The 16,902-nt window shown below is 43.1% G+C and overlaps 2 protein-coding genes across 4 annotated transcripts; both read left to right on the top strand.

Moving 5' to 3' along the window:
- Nucleotides 1-432: 432 nt before the first annotated feature.
- Nucleotides 433-4,666, top strand: LOC140271357 (keratin, type II cytoskeletal cochleal-like). Of its 2 annotated transcripts, XM_072366528.1 has the most exons (10): nt 433-778; nt 848-1,089; nt 2,619-2,827; nt 2,913-2,973; nt 3,077-3,172; nt 3,263-3,427; nt 3,511-3,636; nt 3,754-3,974; nt 4,074-4,125; nt 4,243-4,666. In XM_072366528.1, the coding sequence occupies exons 1-10, from the start codon at nt 568-570 to the stop codon at nt 4,441-4,443; spliced, it is 1,584 nt and encodes a 527-aa protein (XP_072222629.1). In that variant the 5' UTR covers nt 433-567; the 3' UTR covers nt 4,444-4,666. The 2 variants fall into 2 exon arrangements, with proteins under 2 accessions (XP_072222629.1, XP_072222628.1); XM_072366527.1 differs by having other exon boundaries at nt 433-1,089.
- A 5,286-nt stretch (nt 4,667-9,952) lies between these two features.
- Nucleotides 9,953-13,597, top strand: LOC140271835 (keratin, type II cytoskeletal cochleal-like). Of its 2 annotated transcripts, none has more exons than XM_072367141.1 (9): nt 9,953-10,597; nt 11,541-11,749; nt 11,835-11,895; nt 11,999-12,094; nt 12,185-12,349; nt 12,442-12,567; nt 12,685-12,905; nt 13,005-13,056; nt 13,174-13,597. In XM_072367141.1, the coding sequence occupies exons 1-9, from the start codon at nt 10,082-10,084 to the stop codon at nt 13,372-13,374; spliced, it is 1,647 nt and encodes a 548-aa protein (XP_072223242.1). In that variant the 5' UTR covers nt 9,953-10,081; the 3' UTR covers nt 13,375-13,597. The 2 variants fall into 2 exon arrangements, with proteins under 2 accessions (XP_072223242.1, XP_072223243.1); XM_072367142.1 differs by having other exon boundaries at nt 9,954-10,597; nt 13,210-13,597.
- Nucleotides 13,598-16,902: the final 3,305 nt, after the last annotated feature.

Genomic DNA, 16,902 nt, shown 5'->3' with positions numbered 1-16,902 from the left:
CAACCACTCCTTCTTTCTGGGGAAATGAGCATGATCAAAGCATTATTTGCTTTGAAATTTAAACTTTAAATTTTAGTTGAAACACTTACAGGAGCTACAGTATGTGCTCTCTCAGTGAGTACATACTGTAGCTCCCACCCTCCTGCACCTCCTAGAAAGCCCCCAGCTAATCAACTAAAGGCTTAGTTTGTCTTTCCTCTTGCCTCTAGCGCTGATGCCATTCCTCTGCGAGCATCTGGGTGTGTCAAGCCTGGATCACTTTACAAGGGCGGCACTGTTACCTGTCTGACAGGCTGATCTGCTCCAAGCCAATCTACCTGCCTGTGAGTGCACCCCCCCAGAATCCAGGTAATTGGATGAGAGTTGGGCAGGAGATGCAGAGGAGGTTGGGCTTACTGGGAGGTCCTACAGTTGGAGGCAGATAAAACTCCATCCCAGACAGAGAGAAGGTACTTAGAGGGACTTGGCTCTCCTCTTAGTGTGCTCACTGCTCTGCCAAACCTCTCTTTGTCTCTGTGCCCCCTTTTCTCTTTAAATCCCTCTTTGTCAAGAGAAACTAGACCAGCCATGTCGACCAGAACCGTCAGCATGAAAACCGTCAGAAGCAGCTATGGAAGCGGTGGTGGTTTCGGTGGTGGCAGCCGTGTATCTGTTGGAGGAGGAGGAGGAGGAGGATTTTCCTCAAGATCTGCTGTTACAGTCAGGCCATCCTACTCCATGTCCACATCCAGCGTGGCCGGTGGCTCAATGCTGAGGTCAAGCATGGGTGGCGGTGGCGGTTTTGGAGGTGGTTTCGGTGCTGGTGGCGGTGGCGGTTTTGGAGGTGGTTTCGGTGCTGGTGGCGGAGGTGGTTTTGGAGGTGGTTTCGGTGCTGGTGGCGGTGGCGGTGGCGGTTTTGGAGGTGGTTTTGGTGCTGGTGGCGGTGGCGGTTTTGGAGGTGGTGTGGCTCCCATCACAAACGTCCAAGTCAACTCGAGCCTGCTGGCCCCTCTGAACCTCGAGATCGACCCCAACATCCAGACTGTCCGTACCCAGGAGAAAGACCAGATCAAGAACCTCAACAACCGCTTTGCCAGCTTCATTGACAAGGTGAGTGGCCCTTTTCTTGAGTCTTGAGTTCACGTTATAATTCCATCTTTAAATTAATGAATAAGTCACCGATGTGTGAACTGCAGATGCAGAAATAGTTAATAACAACTGAGAAATATTAGAAGTTTATACTGCTGCAAACTTTCTTTAGATGGCCACCTGTGCTCATTAAATATTAAACTGCAACTAATCCAAACCTGAATTTGATGCATACTCGAGGCCTACAACAGCTCGTAACATCTCTGAAAATGAGTGATAATCAACTTTAACATGAGCATTATTTTGGTGAGTCACACCGAGCGCAGACATGTCTCATCTCAGAGAGGCGCGGTGCACCTTTCCACAAACTGAAACAGAGAACAGCTCCATTAACTTCACTCAGCCTGACTGGCCTCCTGCCAGCTGTTTCTGTGCAGGAAACACTAGAGCGGTCGTATCCAGTGACCGGTGGCTTTCAGTCAGAGGGGAAGAGGAGATCGGGTTATCACCTGTCACCATGGCAGCACGACCTGACAACCTTTTAACTGGTGCTGCACAAAGTAGACTTCCAGAATTCTAACTTTATAAAATCTTCTCCGACGTGAAGACTGAACAAATGTCCAATGATTTGCATTAACTCGTGTTATCTAATCAACGTAATGACTTAATGATCATGTTTGAATATCACCCGTCACCACACCCTGCATGAGAAAGTGCTTACTTTGCTTTTTCTGCTGTGCACACACCACGCCTCAGTTCTCTTCACATTTTTTAGGTGTTCTCACTACAAGACAAATCAACATAGAAAAAGGAAATGGAAAATATGAAGTAGTTCATACAATGAATGCACAAATTGTACATTATTAAAGGTGAGCACTCAGTTGGTATGACAGGCAATCCCTTCAGGCACATCTCGAAATAATTGCTCAAGTTTTAGGCAAGTTCGCTCAGTGAAAGTATTCTTCCTTGAGGCGAGGGAGTATTAATGTCACATGTTTAGTGGCGAGGCTAAAATGAGGTGTGGCACTGCACACACCACCTTGCCTTAAAATGACTCAGGCTCTCTCCAAATTAGCCCCGGCCCTCTCTGGATTTCAATCTGAAATGCCAGATAACTGCATTTTCAACATGGATACAATAGAATCTTCTCAGGATCATGTCTGCTTTTTGCTCATAAAGACCTCGTAAAGTAATATTTTTGAGCATGTCTAGTACATCTGTGCCCTGAGGGTTATGTAAATGCAGCAACTTGCAATATTTTGTATACAAGAGCCATTTGTGGGGGATGGTCACACATAGGTGTGGCTCAATGGATCGGCTGAAATAAAACAAATTCAAACATCAGTGATGCCTCAGAGCGACTTTGCAAAGGATTATCAAACATGTTTTTGCCTATTTTATTTTTGTAGTTTTCCAAAATGTAAAGAATAAAGAATAAGACCTTTCCAAGTTTCAGTGTATTTTTATGACCCACTATTATCTAATGTTATTTCAAAGTAATACCTCTTCCCCGGTGACAGCAGTTCTAAATATTAAATATATTTCTTTAGGTCCGCTTCCTGGAGCAGCAGAACAAAATGCTGGAGACCAAATGGAGCCTGCTGCAGGACCAGACCACCACCCGCTCCAACATCGACGGCATGTTCGAGGCCTACATTGCCAACCTGCGCAGACAGCTGGATGGGCTCGGCAATGAGAAGATCAAGCTGGAGGGAGAGCTGAAGAACATGCAGGGATTGGTGGAGGACTTCAAGAACAAGTGAGTTAAAAAGTCCCATGTCACTGAATACAAAAGCTTATACCCAGCATCATTTCCATACACTAAATCCTCCACTCTTTGTCAGATATGAAGATGAAATCAACAAGCGTGCTTCTGTGGAGAACGAATTTGTGCTCCTCAAGAAGGTGAGAGTGGATCTTCTGTTTTAAAGCCTCTCAACAAATGATGCTATGAATGGTTGATCTCTTTGAGGCCCTTCACAAATTCAAACCACTTTTCATCTTTCAGGATGTAGATGGTGCCTACATGAATAAAGTTGAGCTGGAGGCCAAGGTCGACGCCCTTCAGGATGAGATTAACTTCCTCAGAGCTGTCTATGAAGCGGTAAGAAGGCCATATAATCAGATTTTCTACCTGCATAACCCTATAAATGTTCATTTAAAAATGAAAAAACAACATATATGTTGTGTGCAGGAACTGCGTGAGCTTCAGGGACAGATCAAGGACACTTCAGTTATTGTGGAGATGGACAACAGTCGCAACCTCGACATGGACTCCATTGTGGCTGAAGTCAGGGCTCAGTATGAAGACATCGCCAACAACAGCCGAGCTGAGGCTGAGAAGTGGTACCAGCAGAAGGTAAGTAGAGAGTCTGCAAAGTCAAAAGTGGTTAAGTCCATAGAATATATAATAAAAGTTATTTCTGATGTATCCTCCCTCAGTTCCAGGAGATGCAGACCTCTGCATCACAGGCTGGAGATGACGTTCGCAACACCAAGTCAGAGATCTCTGAGCTCACCCGCATGATTACCCGCATCCAGAATGAGATTGAGGCAGTCAAAGGACAGGTAACATTTAGAGATGATGGTATTAGTTACCTCACTATGTGTTAAATAAATTATCCGTAAAAAATTTTCATGAGAAATGTCTCACATGGAGCTTAAGCCAATTTTTCATCTTCCCAGCGCACCAACCTGGAGGCCCAGATCGCTGAGGCTGAGGAGCGAGGAGAGCTGGCAGTGAAGGATGCCAAGGCCCGCATCAGGGACCTTGAGGAAGCCCTGCAGAGAGCCAAACAGGACATGGCCCGCCAGGTCCGCGAGTACCAGGAACTCATGAACGTCAAGCTGGCTCTGGACATTGAGATTGCCACCTACAAGAAGCTTCTGGAAGGAGAGGAATCCAGGTAAAAAAAAATTTTAAAAACTGCCTACGTTTAATCTTACAGTTTAAGTTTCTATGGTGCAGTTGATAAAAAATTTCTCACTTGCGTATCTTTCCGTAGAATTGCCTCCGGTGGTGGAAGTGCAACCATTCATGTACAATCCTCAAGCAGCAGCATGGGTGTGTATAAACATAAAGCTTTATCATTCAAGTAAAAAGTTGCCTGTCATCAATCACTCACTAAAAATGTGTTACTCTCATCACCAGGTGGCGGTGGAGGAGGCGGCTACGGTGGCGGCATGGGCGGCGGCATGGGCGGCGGCATGGGCGGCGGCTTTGGCGGCGGCTATGGCGGTAGTGCAGGCGGAGGCTTTAGCAGTGGCTTCAGCAGTGGTATGGGTGGAGGATACGGCGGCGGCTCCATGAGCATTGGTGGGGGCAGCATCAAAAGCAGCAGCAGCACCCTCATCTCATCTTCCCGCCGTTACTAAAAGAATCAGTCATCCCACTTTCAATTCTTTTTCCCTCATTCTGCTGCTTTTGCCGCAATCATAAAAGCTTTCACAAACTCCACACTTTCTTTTCCTTGCGGACACAGAGCAGCCTGAGCAATGTGTTGCACTTGACCATTTACAGTTGATATACACATGTAGAGAGTCAGAGATGATATCAACATACAAGTACAGGCAGAAAGTTTGTTAGAGCAAATAAAAAGAGCCACAAAGATGTGAGTCAGTCCTGTCTTCCTTTGATCAGTCAGCCTGGCTGTCTTTTGGCTGCTGGATGTGCTGTTGTTCAGACAAGACAATACTTGTAGTGTTATGACAGAGAATCCTTACAGAGCAGCAAACACTGCACAAAAATTGACAACAAGAAGTAGTTTTGCACAGAAAGGGCAGCGGATGTTGGTCATGAATTTGGGAGTCACTCATAGTTTTACACCTGACTCTTTCTATGCAATAACTCTTCTGTTGTGACACATTCATATTTTTGTTATGCAGTTTGGCATCATCAAAAGCAGCGACATGTACCAGATATTTCATTTTTAGATCCTCTTTTTCATCTGTTTTGAGAGAAAGTGAGCTCTCCGGTACTGTATATTAATGGTGGTTTGATACTGTTTTCACTCTGAATGACAGTGATTTAAAGAAAAAAAAAAAAAGGAAAACATTCTATAAGGCTGACTATCAGATTTGTTGTGAACTGTACCATTAAAACATCTGGAATAAATCTGTTCATACAATTTCTGCTCATATCTGTTTTACTTCAACTTCAACTGTTGAATACTACAAATAAGTTATTTATGCTCATATCATTCTTATGTGACACAGAAATTCAGTTTATGATTGCAGGAAGAATTTTTTTAAAAAGGTAAACTTAAATTACAAATAAAAGTGCACAGAAGCAGGTTTTCAACCAATAATTTTTAGTCTCTGCAGCTATCAGAAGCTATGAAGCTAGTGTGTGTTAGCTTTAGCTCTTTATCAAACAACCAGTTTGTTTTAGAACTAGAACTTTGAAAAAATGTCTAACATTTGTGTGATGCCTACATAAATTATTTAATAATATTATAGTGTATTGTTAAAAGGTGTAAAACTGCATTTGTCTTAAACAGGTTGCTAATTGTAGTTTTACAATTCTAGGACAAAAAACAAACATGTGCTTAAGAAACAGCATGTATTCAAACATTTCTGGATAGATTCTTTATATTTATCTTGGAAACCAGTTCCTCACCTTCAAAAAGAGTGATTTAAGGATAATATATGCCACAGTGTTGGCTAGCTATACTGGCATGCTAATGATTGCAGGGCACATTAAATCAGAGTGCACTCCACAGTGTGTTTTCATTCAACCAAACACTCAAATAGTACTTGTTATATTTATATATCTACACATTACATCCCCTATCGACCTGCTGATTTGTGGACACAAAATACCAAATTTTGCTCACTATAAGGCTCACCTGATTATCAAGCGCACCTTCAATTATGGGGTCCATTTCTGTACTTAACTCATACATAAGGCGCACCTGACTATAAGGCGTAAGTATTACGTAATGTTCTCTGATTGGTTTATTGCTGCCAGCACACGTAGTGTATGTATTATGTCCCTGTGTCCGCGGGAAATGGTCCGACTGTCAAGGACAACATCGGCGGTCGTTTTTACACATATAAACTTATAAACTGCACATCGGTCTACATCACCCATCTCAGACTGAAGAACAGGCACTCAAAGGGAATTTAAAAACGCAAAACGAGCGACGGAAGTGGCCAGTTGTCATTCTTTTCCAATGTATGAGAGCAAAGAGGCGCGGCAAAAATTAACGTGGCGGTGAGCGGTGTCCGTGACAGATTTTGGAATCTGGTGCACACATAAAGCGCACCGGATTATATGGCGCACAGCCGCTTTTTGTGAAAATTTAAGGCTTTTAGGTTCGCCTTATGGTGTAGAAATTACGGTAATTATTTTGTGCCAAAGCACAAATGGCTGTGCCAATTTAAGGTTTTCCTACTTATTTGCACATGTATCAAAGATAAACGAGTCAACACATTTTGGTTACGGTTAAATATCTCTGCCTTTTCAAGATGAATTTCCACTTACTCCTTGTAGTATTTTGTCCCTTTCTCTGGTTTTAACATGCATCTCTGAGGCTTCCACCACTTTGTTATAGTAACGTTTAACAGGTATGCTCATGGAAAGCACTGACAATAGTGAGCAGGTCAATGTAATTAGATTAGATTAGATTAGATTCAACTTTATTGTCACTGCACAAAGTACAGGTACTGAGACAACGAAATGCAGTTAGCATCCAACCAGAAGTACAAAACAGCAGTAAAAGTGGTTAAAGAGCAGAGTATGTGCGTTTGTAAAGTGAATTCAGTGAATAAAGTGAATAAATGCAATACAGTACTAACAGTTCAGTGCGAGGTTCAGTGGCTGAAGGGGGGGCAGAAGGGAGGGGCAGGGGGGCAAAGGGGGGTTTGCGTGGTAGTCCGCAGTCACTGTGTGCGTGTGTGTGTGGTGGGGGGGACCCTGAGGTTTAGAGTTTAGCAGGGTGACCGCTGCAGGGAGGAAGCTTTTCCTGAATCTGCTAGTCCGGGAACGGAGCACCCTGTAGCTCCTCCCGGAGCAGAGGAGGTCAAACAGTCTGTGGCTGGGGTGAGAGCTGTCCTTGACGATACTGCGCGCCCTCCTCAGGCACCTCTTGCTTTGGACGGTCTCAATGGAGGGGAGTGGGGAACCTGTGATGCGTTGGGCGGTTTTCACCACCCTCTGGAGTGACTTCCGTTCTGCAAATACCATACTGAGATACAGTTGGTGAGGATGCTCTTGATGGTGCAGTGGTAGAAGTTCACCAGGATCCGAGGAGAAAGATGGGCCTTCTTCAGCCTCCTCAGGAACAAGAGATGCTGATGTGCCTTCTTGACCAGGGTTGAGGTGTTGAGAGACCAAGAGAGATCCTCGGAGATGTGGACCCCCAGGTACTTGAAGCTGGTGACACGCTCAACCTCTGTCCCGTCAATAAGGATGGGGGTGGCATTCTTCTTCCTGAAGTCCACAATGAGCTCTTTGGTCTTCTTGGTGTTGAGAGCCAGGTTGTTGGCAGCGCACCACTCTGCCAGATGCTGAACCTCTTCTCTGTACGCCGTCTCATCGTTGTTGCTGATGAGGCCAACCACCGTTGTGTCGTCGACAAACTTGATAATGGTATTAGAACCATGTACAGGCGTGCAGTCGTAGGTGAAGAGGGAGTAGAGGAGAGGACTCAGCACACAGCCCTGTGGGACGCCGGTGTTCAGGTTGAGTGTAGAGGAGGTGTGGTTCTCCAGCCTTACAGACTAACTGTTGGTTAGAAAGGCCAGTACCCAGTTGCAGAGGGAGGCATTGATACCCAGGTCACTGAGTTTGGTAATCAGTTTGGAGGGGCTGATGGTGTTGAATGCTGAGCTAAAGTCTATGAACAGCATTCTCACATAGGTGTTGTTATTATCCAGGTGAGCAAGGGCAGAGTGTAGTGCTGTGGAGATGGCATCCTCCGTGCTCCTATTCTGGCGGTAGGCAAATTGGAAGGGGTCCAGTGTAGGTGGTCAGACCAACACTTGCATCCCTCCAGTTTATCTGAATCAGTGTTGCATGCAATAGGTTTTAAACTCTTCAGTCGTGACTATTTCCACTCAGTCTCACAAGACAATGTGTGAAACGTAAGTTTGCTCAAACCACAGTGTAACGGTAATGATAAAGGCCCAGAGACACGTTCAGTAGTGATGTGTCGTTTGCGAACGATTCGTTCGATATGAACTAATCTTTTATATGACTCAGGAGTAACAAGTAGTCTCAGTGAGTGATTCGTTCTTTTTCATGCAGTACCCTCCCTCGTCACATAGCAGGCGGCTGCTGCATATACTCAGTCAGCAGGACAGGAAACAGTATTGATTCGTTCACAACTCAACTCCTTGGGTCTTCGTTCATTTGTCACGTGACAGGCTGAAGAGCAGTAGGCACAACAGTTCGTTCACAAACCGGATCATTCCTACGGATCGTTGTTTCGTTCATTTGTCATTTGACTGCAGCTCAGCTATGGGGCTGTGGACTGAGAAACGAAGGAGGAAATGAATGATGTCTGATTTGTGATGTTCATTCATTTGTCATGAAATCATAATTAATTAGTGGTCTTCAGTTCTTGTAGATATGTAGTGTTTTTGTGTATATAATACGTGAAGTGTGTAAATAGATCAATGATAATGTAATAATGGGAATAAATACTTTTGAAAATTATATCAGCATGTTGATTAAGTGTTACCATAAAATAATAGAATATAATAATGATGATAATAGTAAAGACAATAATAATATGATAATGATAATAATAATAAATACAATGATAATATAATAATGATGAGAATAATAATAGGACTCACTAAATGCACCATGTAACATTTTAAGGAACTTATTGTTACTTTTTTTCTCACTTAATTGTGTTACTAATTGTCAAAATCAATGTGAGTTTTACATTCTCTTGTCCTTTACCAGCTGTCACGTGACAGGGCTGAACGGATCGTTCTCGTTCGTTAATTTGTCACGTGACAGCTATCGAGTAACTGTCGTGCTTTAAACAACAATGGCAGGGAGGATACAGACACAAGTCACCTTATTGTGTATTTGCGTTCCCAGGTTTTCAAATGGTCTGAATTGTTTGTGGCATTTTGTGTATTGTATTTTGTCAACTCAGCTGAAGCAAACCATGTTGCCTTCAGTGTTAAGTGTTTACAACCGTGGCCGTTTTGAGCAACGCCCACAGTAGGGATACAGCTCCACCTGCTGGAAAAATTAACGAAATGACTCGTTCAAAGATTCGTTCAATTTACTGTCCGAGAGTAAAAGATCCAATTCAGTCAAAAGAGTCGAGCTTCCGAACACTAACGTTCAGGCACTGTTATACAATCCTCTAAGCATGTATAACCATATTTGAGCCTAATCACCACCAGTATTTTATCCTAAACCACATTTTCATTTCTTATTAATAGCCACCTAACCACATATTTCTTTGTACCTGATACTAACCAACCACTCCTTCTTTCTGGGGAAATGAGCATGATCAAAGCATTATTTGCTTTGAAATTTAAACTTTAAATTTTAGTTGAAACACTTACAGGAGCTACAGTATGTGCTCTCTCAGTGAGTACATACTGTAGCTCCCACCCTCCTGCACCTCCTAGAAAGCCCCCAGCTAATCAACTAAAGGCTTAGTTTGTCTTTCCTCTTGCCTCTAGCGCTGATGCCATTCCTCTGCGAGCATCTGGGTGTGTCAAGCCTGGATCACTTTACAAGGGCGGCACTGTTACCTGTCTGACAGGCTGATCTGCTCCAAGCCAATCTACCTGCCTGTGAGTGCACCCCCCCAGAATCCAGGTAATTGGGTGAGAGTTGGGCAGGAGATGCAGAGGAGGTTGGGCTTACTGGGAGGTCCTACAGTTGGAGGCAGATAAAACTCCATCCCAGACAGAGAGAAGGTACTTAGAGGGACTTGGCTCTCCTCTTAGTGTGCTCACTGCTCTGCCAAACCTCTCTTTGTCTCTGCGCCGCCTTTTCTCTTTAAATCCCTCTTTGTCAAGAGAAACTAGACCAGCCATGTCGACCAGAACCGTCAGCATGAAAACCGTCAGAAGCAGCTATGGAAGCGGTGGTGGTTTCGGTGGTGGCAGCCGTGTATCTGTTGGAGGAGGAGGAGGAGGAGGATTTTCCTCAAGATCTGCTGTTACAGTCAGGCCATCCTACTCCATGTCCACATCCAGCGTGGCCGGTGGCTCAATGCTGAGGTCAAGCATGGGTGGCGGTGGCGGTTTTGGAGGTGGTTTCGGTGCTGGTGGCGGTGGCGGTTTTGGAGGTGGTTTCGGTGCTGGTGGCGGTGGCGGTTTTGGAGGTGGTTTCGGTGCTGGTGGCGGTGGCGGTTTTGGAGGTGGTTTTGGTGCTGGTGGCGGTGGCGGTTTTGGAGGTGGTGTGGCTCCCATCACAAACGTCCAAGTCAACTCGAGCCTGCTGGCCCCTCTGAACCTCGAGATCGACCCCAACATCCAGACTGTCCGTACCCAGGAGAAAGACCAGATCAAGAACCTCAACAACCGCTTTGCCAGCTTCATTGACAAGGTGAGTGGCCCTTTTCTTGAGTCTTGAGTTCACGTTATAATTCCATCTTTAAATTAATGAATAAGTCACAGATGTGTGAACTGCAGATGCAGAAATAGTTAATAACAACTGAGAAATATTAGAAGTTTCTACTGCTGCAAACTTTCTTTAGATGGCCGCCTGTGCTCATTAAATATTAAACTGCAACTAATCCAAACCTGAATTTGATGCATACTCGAGGCCTACAACAGCTCGTAACATCTCTGAAAATTAGTGATAATCAACTTTAACATGAGCATTATTTTGGTGAGTCAAACCGAGTGCAGACATGTCTCATCTCGGAGAGGCGCGGTGCACCTTTCCACAAACTGAAACAAGTTTTAGGCAAGTTCACTCAGTGAAAGTATTCTTCCTTGAGGCGAGGGAGTATTAATGTCACATGTTTAGTGGCGAGGCTAAAATGAGGTGTGGCACTGCACACACCACCTTGCCTTAAAATGACTCAGGCTCTCTCCAAATTAGCCCCGGCCCTCTCTGGATTTCAATCTGAAATGCCAGATAACTGCATTTTTAACATTTTTAACATCATAAAGACCTCGTAAAGTAATATTTTTGAGCATGTCTAGTACATCTCTGCCCTGAGGGTTATGTAAATGCAGCAACTTGCAATATTTTGTATACAAGAGCCATTTGTGGGGGATGGTCACACATAGGTGTGGCTCAATGGATCGGCTGAAATAAAACAAATTCAAACATCAGTGATGCCTCAGAGCGACTTTGCAAAGGATTATCAAACATGTTTTTGCCTATTTTATTTTTGTAGTTTTCCAAAATGTAAAGAATAAAGAATAAGACTTTTCCAAGTTTCAGTGTATTTTTATGACCCACTATTATCTAATGTTATTTCAAAGTAATACCTCTTCCCCGGTGACAGCAGTTCTAAATATTAAATATATTTCTTTAGGTCCGCTTCCTGGAGCAGCAGAACAAAATGCTGGAGACCAAATGGAGCCTGCTGCAGGACCAGACCACCACCCGCTCCAACATCGACGGCATGTTCGAGGCCTACATTGCCAACCTGCGCAGACAGCTGGATGGGCTCGGCAATGAGAAGATCAAGCTGGAGGGAGAGCTGAAGAACATGCAGGGATTGGTGGAGGACTTCAAGAACAAGTGAGTTAAAAAGTCCCATGTCACTGAACACAAAAGCTTATGCCCAGCATCATTTCCATACACTAAATCCTCCACTCTTTGTCAGATATGAAGATGAAATCAACAGGCGTGCTTCTGTGGAGAACGAATTTGTGCTCCTCAAGAAGGTGAGAGTGGATCTTCTGTTTTAAAGCCTCTCAACAAATGATGCTATGAATGGTTGATCTCTTTGAGGCCCTTCACAAATTCAAACCACTTTTCATCTTTCAGGATGTAGATGGTGCCTACATGAATAAAGTTGAGCTGGAGGCCAAGGTTGACGCCCTTCAGGATGAGATTAACTTCCTCAGAGCTGTCTATGAAGCGGTAAGAAGGCCATATAATCAGATTTTCTACCTGCATAACCCTATAAATGTTCATTTAAAAATGAAAAAACAACATATATGTTGTGTGCAGGAACTGCGTGAGCTTCAGGGACAGATCAAGGACACTTCAGTTATTGTGGAGATGGACAACAGTCGCAACCTCGACATGGACTCCATTGTGGCTGAAGTCAGGGCTCAGTATGAAGACATCGCCAACAACAGCCGAGCTGAGGCTGAGAAGTGGTACCAGCAGAAGGTAAGTAGAGAGTTTGCAAAGTCAAAAGTAGTTAAAGTGGTTAAGTCCATAGAATATATAATAAAAGTTATTTCTGATGTATCGTCCCTCAGTTCCAGGAGATGCAGACCTCTGCATCACAGGCTGGAGATGACCTTCGCAACACCAAGTCAGAGATCTCTGAGCTCACCCGCATGATTACCCGCATCCAGAATGAGATTGAGGCAGTCAAAGGACAGGTAACATTTAGAGATGATGGTATTAGTTACCTCACTATGTGTTAAATAAATTATCCGTAAAAAATTTTCATGAGAGATGTCTCACATGGAGCTTAAGCCAATTTTTCATCTTCCCAGCGCACCAACCTGGAGGCCCAGATCGCTGAGGCTGAGGAGCGAGGAGAGCTGGCAGTGAAGGATGCCAAGGCCCGCATCAGGGACCTTGAGGAAGCCCTGCAGAGAGCCAAACAGGACATGGCCCGCCAGGTCCGCGAGTACCAGGAACTCATGAACGTCAAGCTGGCTCTGGACATTGAGATTGCCACCTACAAGAAGCTTCTGGAAGGAGAGGAATCCAGGTAAAAAATTTTTTAAAAAACTGCCTACGTTTAATCTTACAGTTTAAGTTTCTATGGTGCAGTTGATAAAAAATTTCTCACTTGCGTATCTTTCCGTAGAATTGCCTCCGGTGGTGCAAGTGCAACCATTCATGTACAATCCTCAAGCAGCAGCATGGGTGTGTATAAACATAAAGCTTTATCATTCAAGTACAAAGTTGCCTGTCATCAATCACTCACTAAAAATGTGTTACTCTCATCACCAGGTGGCGGTGGAGGAGGCGGCTACGGTGGCGGCATGGGCGGCGGCATGGGCGGCGGCATGGGTGGCGGCTTTGGCGGCGGCTATGGCGGTAGTGCAGGCGGAGGCTTTAGCAGTGGCTTCAGCAGTGGTATGGGTGGAGGATACGGCGGCGGCTCCATGAGCATTGGTGGGGGCAGCATCAAAAGCAGCAGCAGCACCCTCATCTCATCTTCCCGCCGTTACTAAAAGAATCAGTCATCCCACTCTCAATTTTTTTTCCCTCATTCTGCTGCTTTTGCCGCAATCATAAAAGCTTTCACAAACTCCACACCTTCTTTTCCTCGCGGACACAGAGTAGCCTGAGCAATGTGTTGCACTTGACCATTTACAGTTGATATACACATGTAGAGAGTCAGAGATGATATCAACATACAAGTACAGGCAGAAAGTTTGTTAGAGCAAATAAAAAGAGCCACAAAGATGTGAGTCAGTCCTGTCTTCCTTTGATCAGTCAGCCTGGCTGTCTTTTGGCTGCTGGATGTGCTGTTGTTCAGACAAGACAATACTTGTAGTGTTATGACAGAGAATCCTTACAGAGCAGCAAACACTGCACAAAAATTGACAACAAGAAGTAGTTTTGCACAGAAAGGGGAGCGGATGTTGGTCATGAATTTGGGAGTCACTCATAGTTTTACACCTGACTCTTTCTATGCAATAACTCTTCTGTTGTGACACATTCATATTTTTGTTATGCAGTTTGGCATCATCAAAAGCAGCTACATGTACCAGATATTTCATTTTTAGATCCTCTTTTTCATCTGTTTTGAGAGAAAGTGAGCTCTCCGGTACTGTATATTAATGGTGGTTTGATACTGTTTTCACTCTGAATGACAGTGATTTAAAGAAAAAAAAAAAAGGAAAACATTCTATAAGGCTGACTATCAGATTTGTTGTGAACTGTACCATTAAAACATCTGGAATAAATCTGTTCATACAAATTCTGCTCATATCTGTTTTACTTCAACTTCAACTGTTGAATACTACAAATAAGTGATTTATGCTCATATCATTCTTATGTGACACAGAAATTCAGTTTATGATTGCAGGAAGTGTCATTTTTTTAAAAAGGTAAACTTAAATTACAAATAAAAGTGCACAGAAGCAGGTTTTCAACCAGCCAATTTTTAGCCTCTGCAGCTATCAGAAGCTATGAAGCTAATGTGTGTTAGCTTTAGCTCTTTATCAAACAACCAGTTGGTTTTAGAACTAGAACTCTGAAAAAATGTCTAACATTTGTGTGATGCCTACATAAATTATTTAATAATATGTACTTTATAGTGTATTGTTAAAAGGTGTAAAACTGCATTTGTCTTAAACAGGTTGCTAATTGTAGTTTTACAATTCTAGGACAAAAAACAAACATGTGCTTAAGAAACAGCATGTATTCAAACATTTCTGGATAGATTCTTTATATTTATCTTGGAAACCAGTTCCTCACCTTCAAAAAGAGTGATTTAAGGATAATATATGCCACAGTATTGGCTAGCTATACTAGCATGCTAATGATTGCAGGGTACATTAAATCAGAGTGCACTCCACAGTGTGGTTTCATTCAACCAAACACTCAAATAGTACTTGTTATATTTATATATCTACACTTTACACCTGCTACCGTCCTGCTGGTTTGTGGACACAAAATAATAATTTTGTGCCAAAGCACAAATGGCTGTGCCTTAATAGTCAGTCTGTGAAAAATAGCAAAGCTTTTCAAGCCTGTTGAGTCAAGTTGTGACTTCTGAGCGATAATTTCAAGTGTTTAGTTTGGGTAAATTATGTAGGCCACTGTAAATATAGAAAAAAAATGTAATCAATGGTTTTGAGGGTTTAACTGCTCCTTATTTGTAAGACATTCTGCCCTTTCTCCAAAACAAAATGGAGTTCCTTAAATCAGCTTCTTTAAAACTCAGTCAGCACTAATCCTGTTCTCACATATACCTCATTGTCTTCTTTGAAATAAATGTACTTTGCACAGAAGATAATTCTGGTCCAATTTGCAACTTCAGCTTAATTTCTTAAGTGAAAGGTGCCTCATGTAGGACAGGCGAATTAATAAAAGCTGTTTTTTTACTTTACAAGCAAATGACTCAGTCTGTTTATGCTTATGTACGCTCAACTTAAATTCCATAACTTGCATCAACAGATAGATCCAGATGTTGTAATACCTATATGGATAGACATTTTGGAAGTTATGGAAAATAGGTCGCTGATAGCCGCTGTCTACAGCAATACAGAAAACTCTTGTGAAGTCAGTATTGTAGACATGCCACACATATGACTGAGTGGAAGCCAGTCTGAGTAAGAATGCAACATTCCTTTGCAGAAGCATAAAAAAAGAGCCCATTGGGGTGTTTTGGAGAGGTGACTCTAGAGATATATGCATTATAGACATTTACATGTGCTTTTATCTGCATGACAACCTTTCCTTTTCTCTCATTAATCTCTGCAGCCATCAGTCAGCAGTAGATGTTAAAAAATCTGTTGTTATGTATAAGTTGGTATGTAGCTGCTATTGTATGTGTGCTGTTATGACAATGCATCTTCTTGGTGACACCTACCATGAGAGAACTACAAAGGACTTTGACAGGTGTTTATTTGCTCATGATCTCAACATGATGGCACTGCAATGTTGAGTTTTTAAAAAACCTGCTGAGATGACCGTGAACAAGGGTGTGGTTTGACCCATGAATACTTTCATAGTGAGACACACCTTCCTACTTTAGAGCCCTGCTCCTCATTCTTCATATTTTTTCAGTTCCAGGAGGGTTAAATGTACCTGTTGTATCAATATATTATATGATGGGTGTGGTCTGAGAACGAACTGGCATTGCGGTTTGTAGCTTGTTGTTCATTGTTGATTATCAGCATGATTATGCTTAAACTACAGAGCTTAACACTACTGTCTCTGTATGCTGGTCTACTTGTTCTCAGGAACTGGAGGGAGAGCCTTTAGTTTTCAGGCTTCCAGCATGGGTGTGAGACACTGACACCCTCTCTGCTTTATAAATTAAGCTTAAAAGTTACCCATTTTTAATTAATTGATAAGCCAGTGAGCTATACATGTTTTGTTTGCATCTTGCAATACTTTTAATTCTTTTGTTGAAAGTAACACTGGAGAATTTTGCTCTTTTGCTTCCCCTCTGTTTGAGCCCTGCAAATGTACAGCCATAAATAAGCAGTTATTTTCAAGTTGAAGTGGACACAAAGGCGCCATCACAAGCCAATAAAAATGACAAACGACCAGACAGCAAAACAAAGTGGTGAAGGTCGGTATCTCAGCCCCAAGGCGCTCTGGGGTAATTTCAGGCCCAGGAATGTCCACAACAAAAGTTAGTGGACTTCAAAATGAGTCAAAAGAGGGCTCATTCATTTCTCTGGGATTGCTTTCATTTGGACTTCTTGCTTTTATGGCCGTTTAGTCTTGACTTTTTAATTCTCTTCTTTTTGCTTTGGCTGTTTTTGGTCTAAGCTTTGCTTTTGCTCTGTGGAGCACTTTGGGTCACGCTTGTGTTTTAGTGTTGACGGCTAAGTTGAGCTTAGCTGGAGTTCATGACACCAGGTACAGTTTACATGAAGCTCTCTGGAACAGCAGGAAGCTGTTAAACTTTGGTGTTGACTCAGAACTTTCTTTAAAGTTGAAGGATATGATCTGAGAGGAAAATACTAGTTTACTGATCATGCTCGAACTCACAGTACCCTGAGAAAAGCCAATGAGAA

The sequence above is a fragment of the Leuresthes tenuis genome, unplaced genomic scaffold, assembly GCF_036924035.1.
Source record: "Leuresthes tenuis unplaced genomic scaffold, fLeuTen1.0.hap1 SCAF_16, whole genome shotgun sequence".
NCBI lineage: Eukaryota > Metazoa > Chordata > Actinopteri > Atheriniformes > Atherinopsidae > Leuresthes > Leuresthes tenuis.
Note: the sequence above shows the minus strand (reverse complement) of the source record. Positions and strands in the feature narration are given on the sequence as shown.

Bases quoted from the DNA above. Each gene is read 5' to 3' on its own strand.
- LOC140271835 (XM_072367141.1), top strand. From the start codon at position 10,082: ATGTCGACCAGAACCGTCAGCATGAAAACCGTCAGAAGCAGCTATGGA. The intron at 11,896-11,998 runs GTGAGAGTGGAT...TTCATCTTTCAG, and splicing joins AATTTGTGCTCCTCAAGAAG to GATGTAGATGGTGCCTACAT. The intron at 12,095-12,184 runs GTAAGAAGGCCA...TGTTGTGTGCAG, and splicing joins TCAGAGCTGTCTATGAAGCG to GAACTGCGTGAGCTTCAGGG.
- LOC140271357 (XM_072366527.1), top strand. From the start codon at position 568: ATGTCGACCAGAACCGTCAGCATGAAAACCGTCAGAAGCAGCTATGGA. The intron at 1,090-2,618 runs GTGAGTGGCCCT...ATATTTCTTTAG, and splicing joins TTGCCAGCTTCATTGACAAG to GTCCGCTTCCTGGAGCAGCA. The intron at 2,828-2,912 runs GTGAGTTAAAAA...ACTCTTTGTCAG, and splicing joins GTGGAGGACTTCAAGAACAA to ATATGAAGATGAAATCAACA.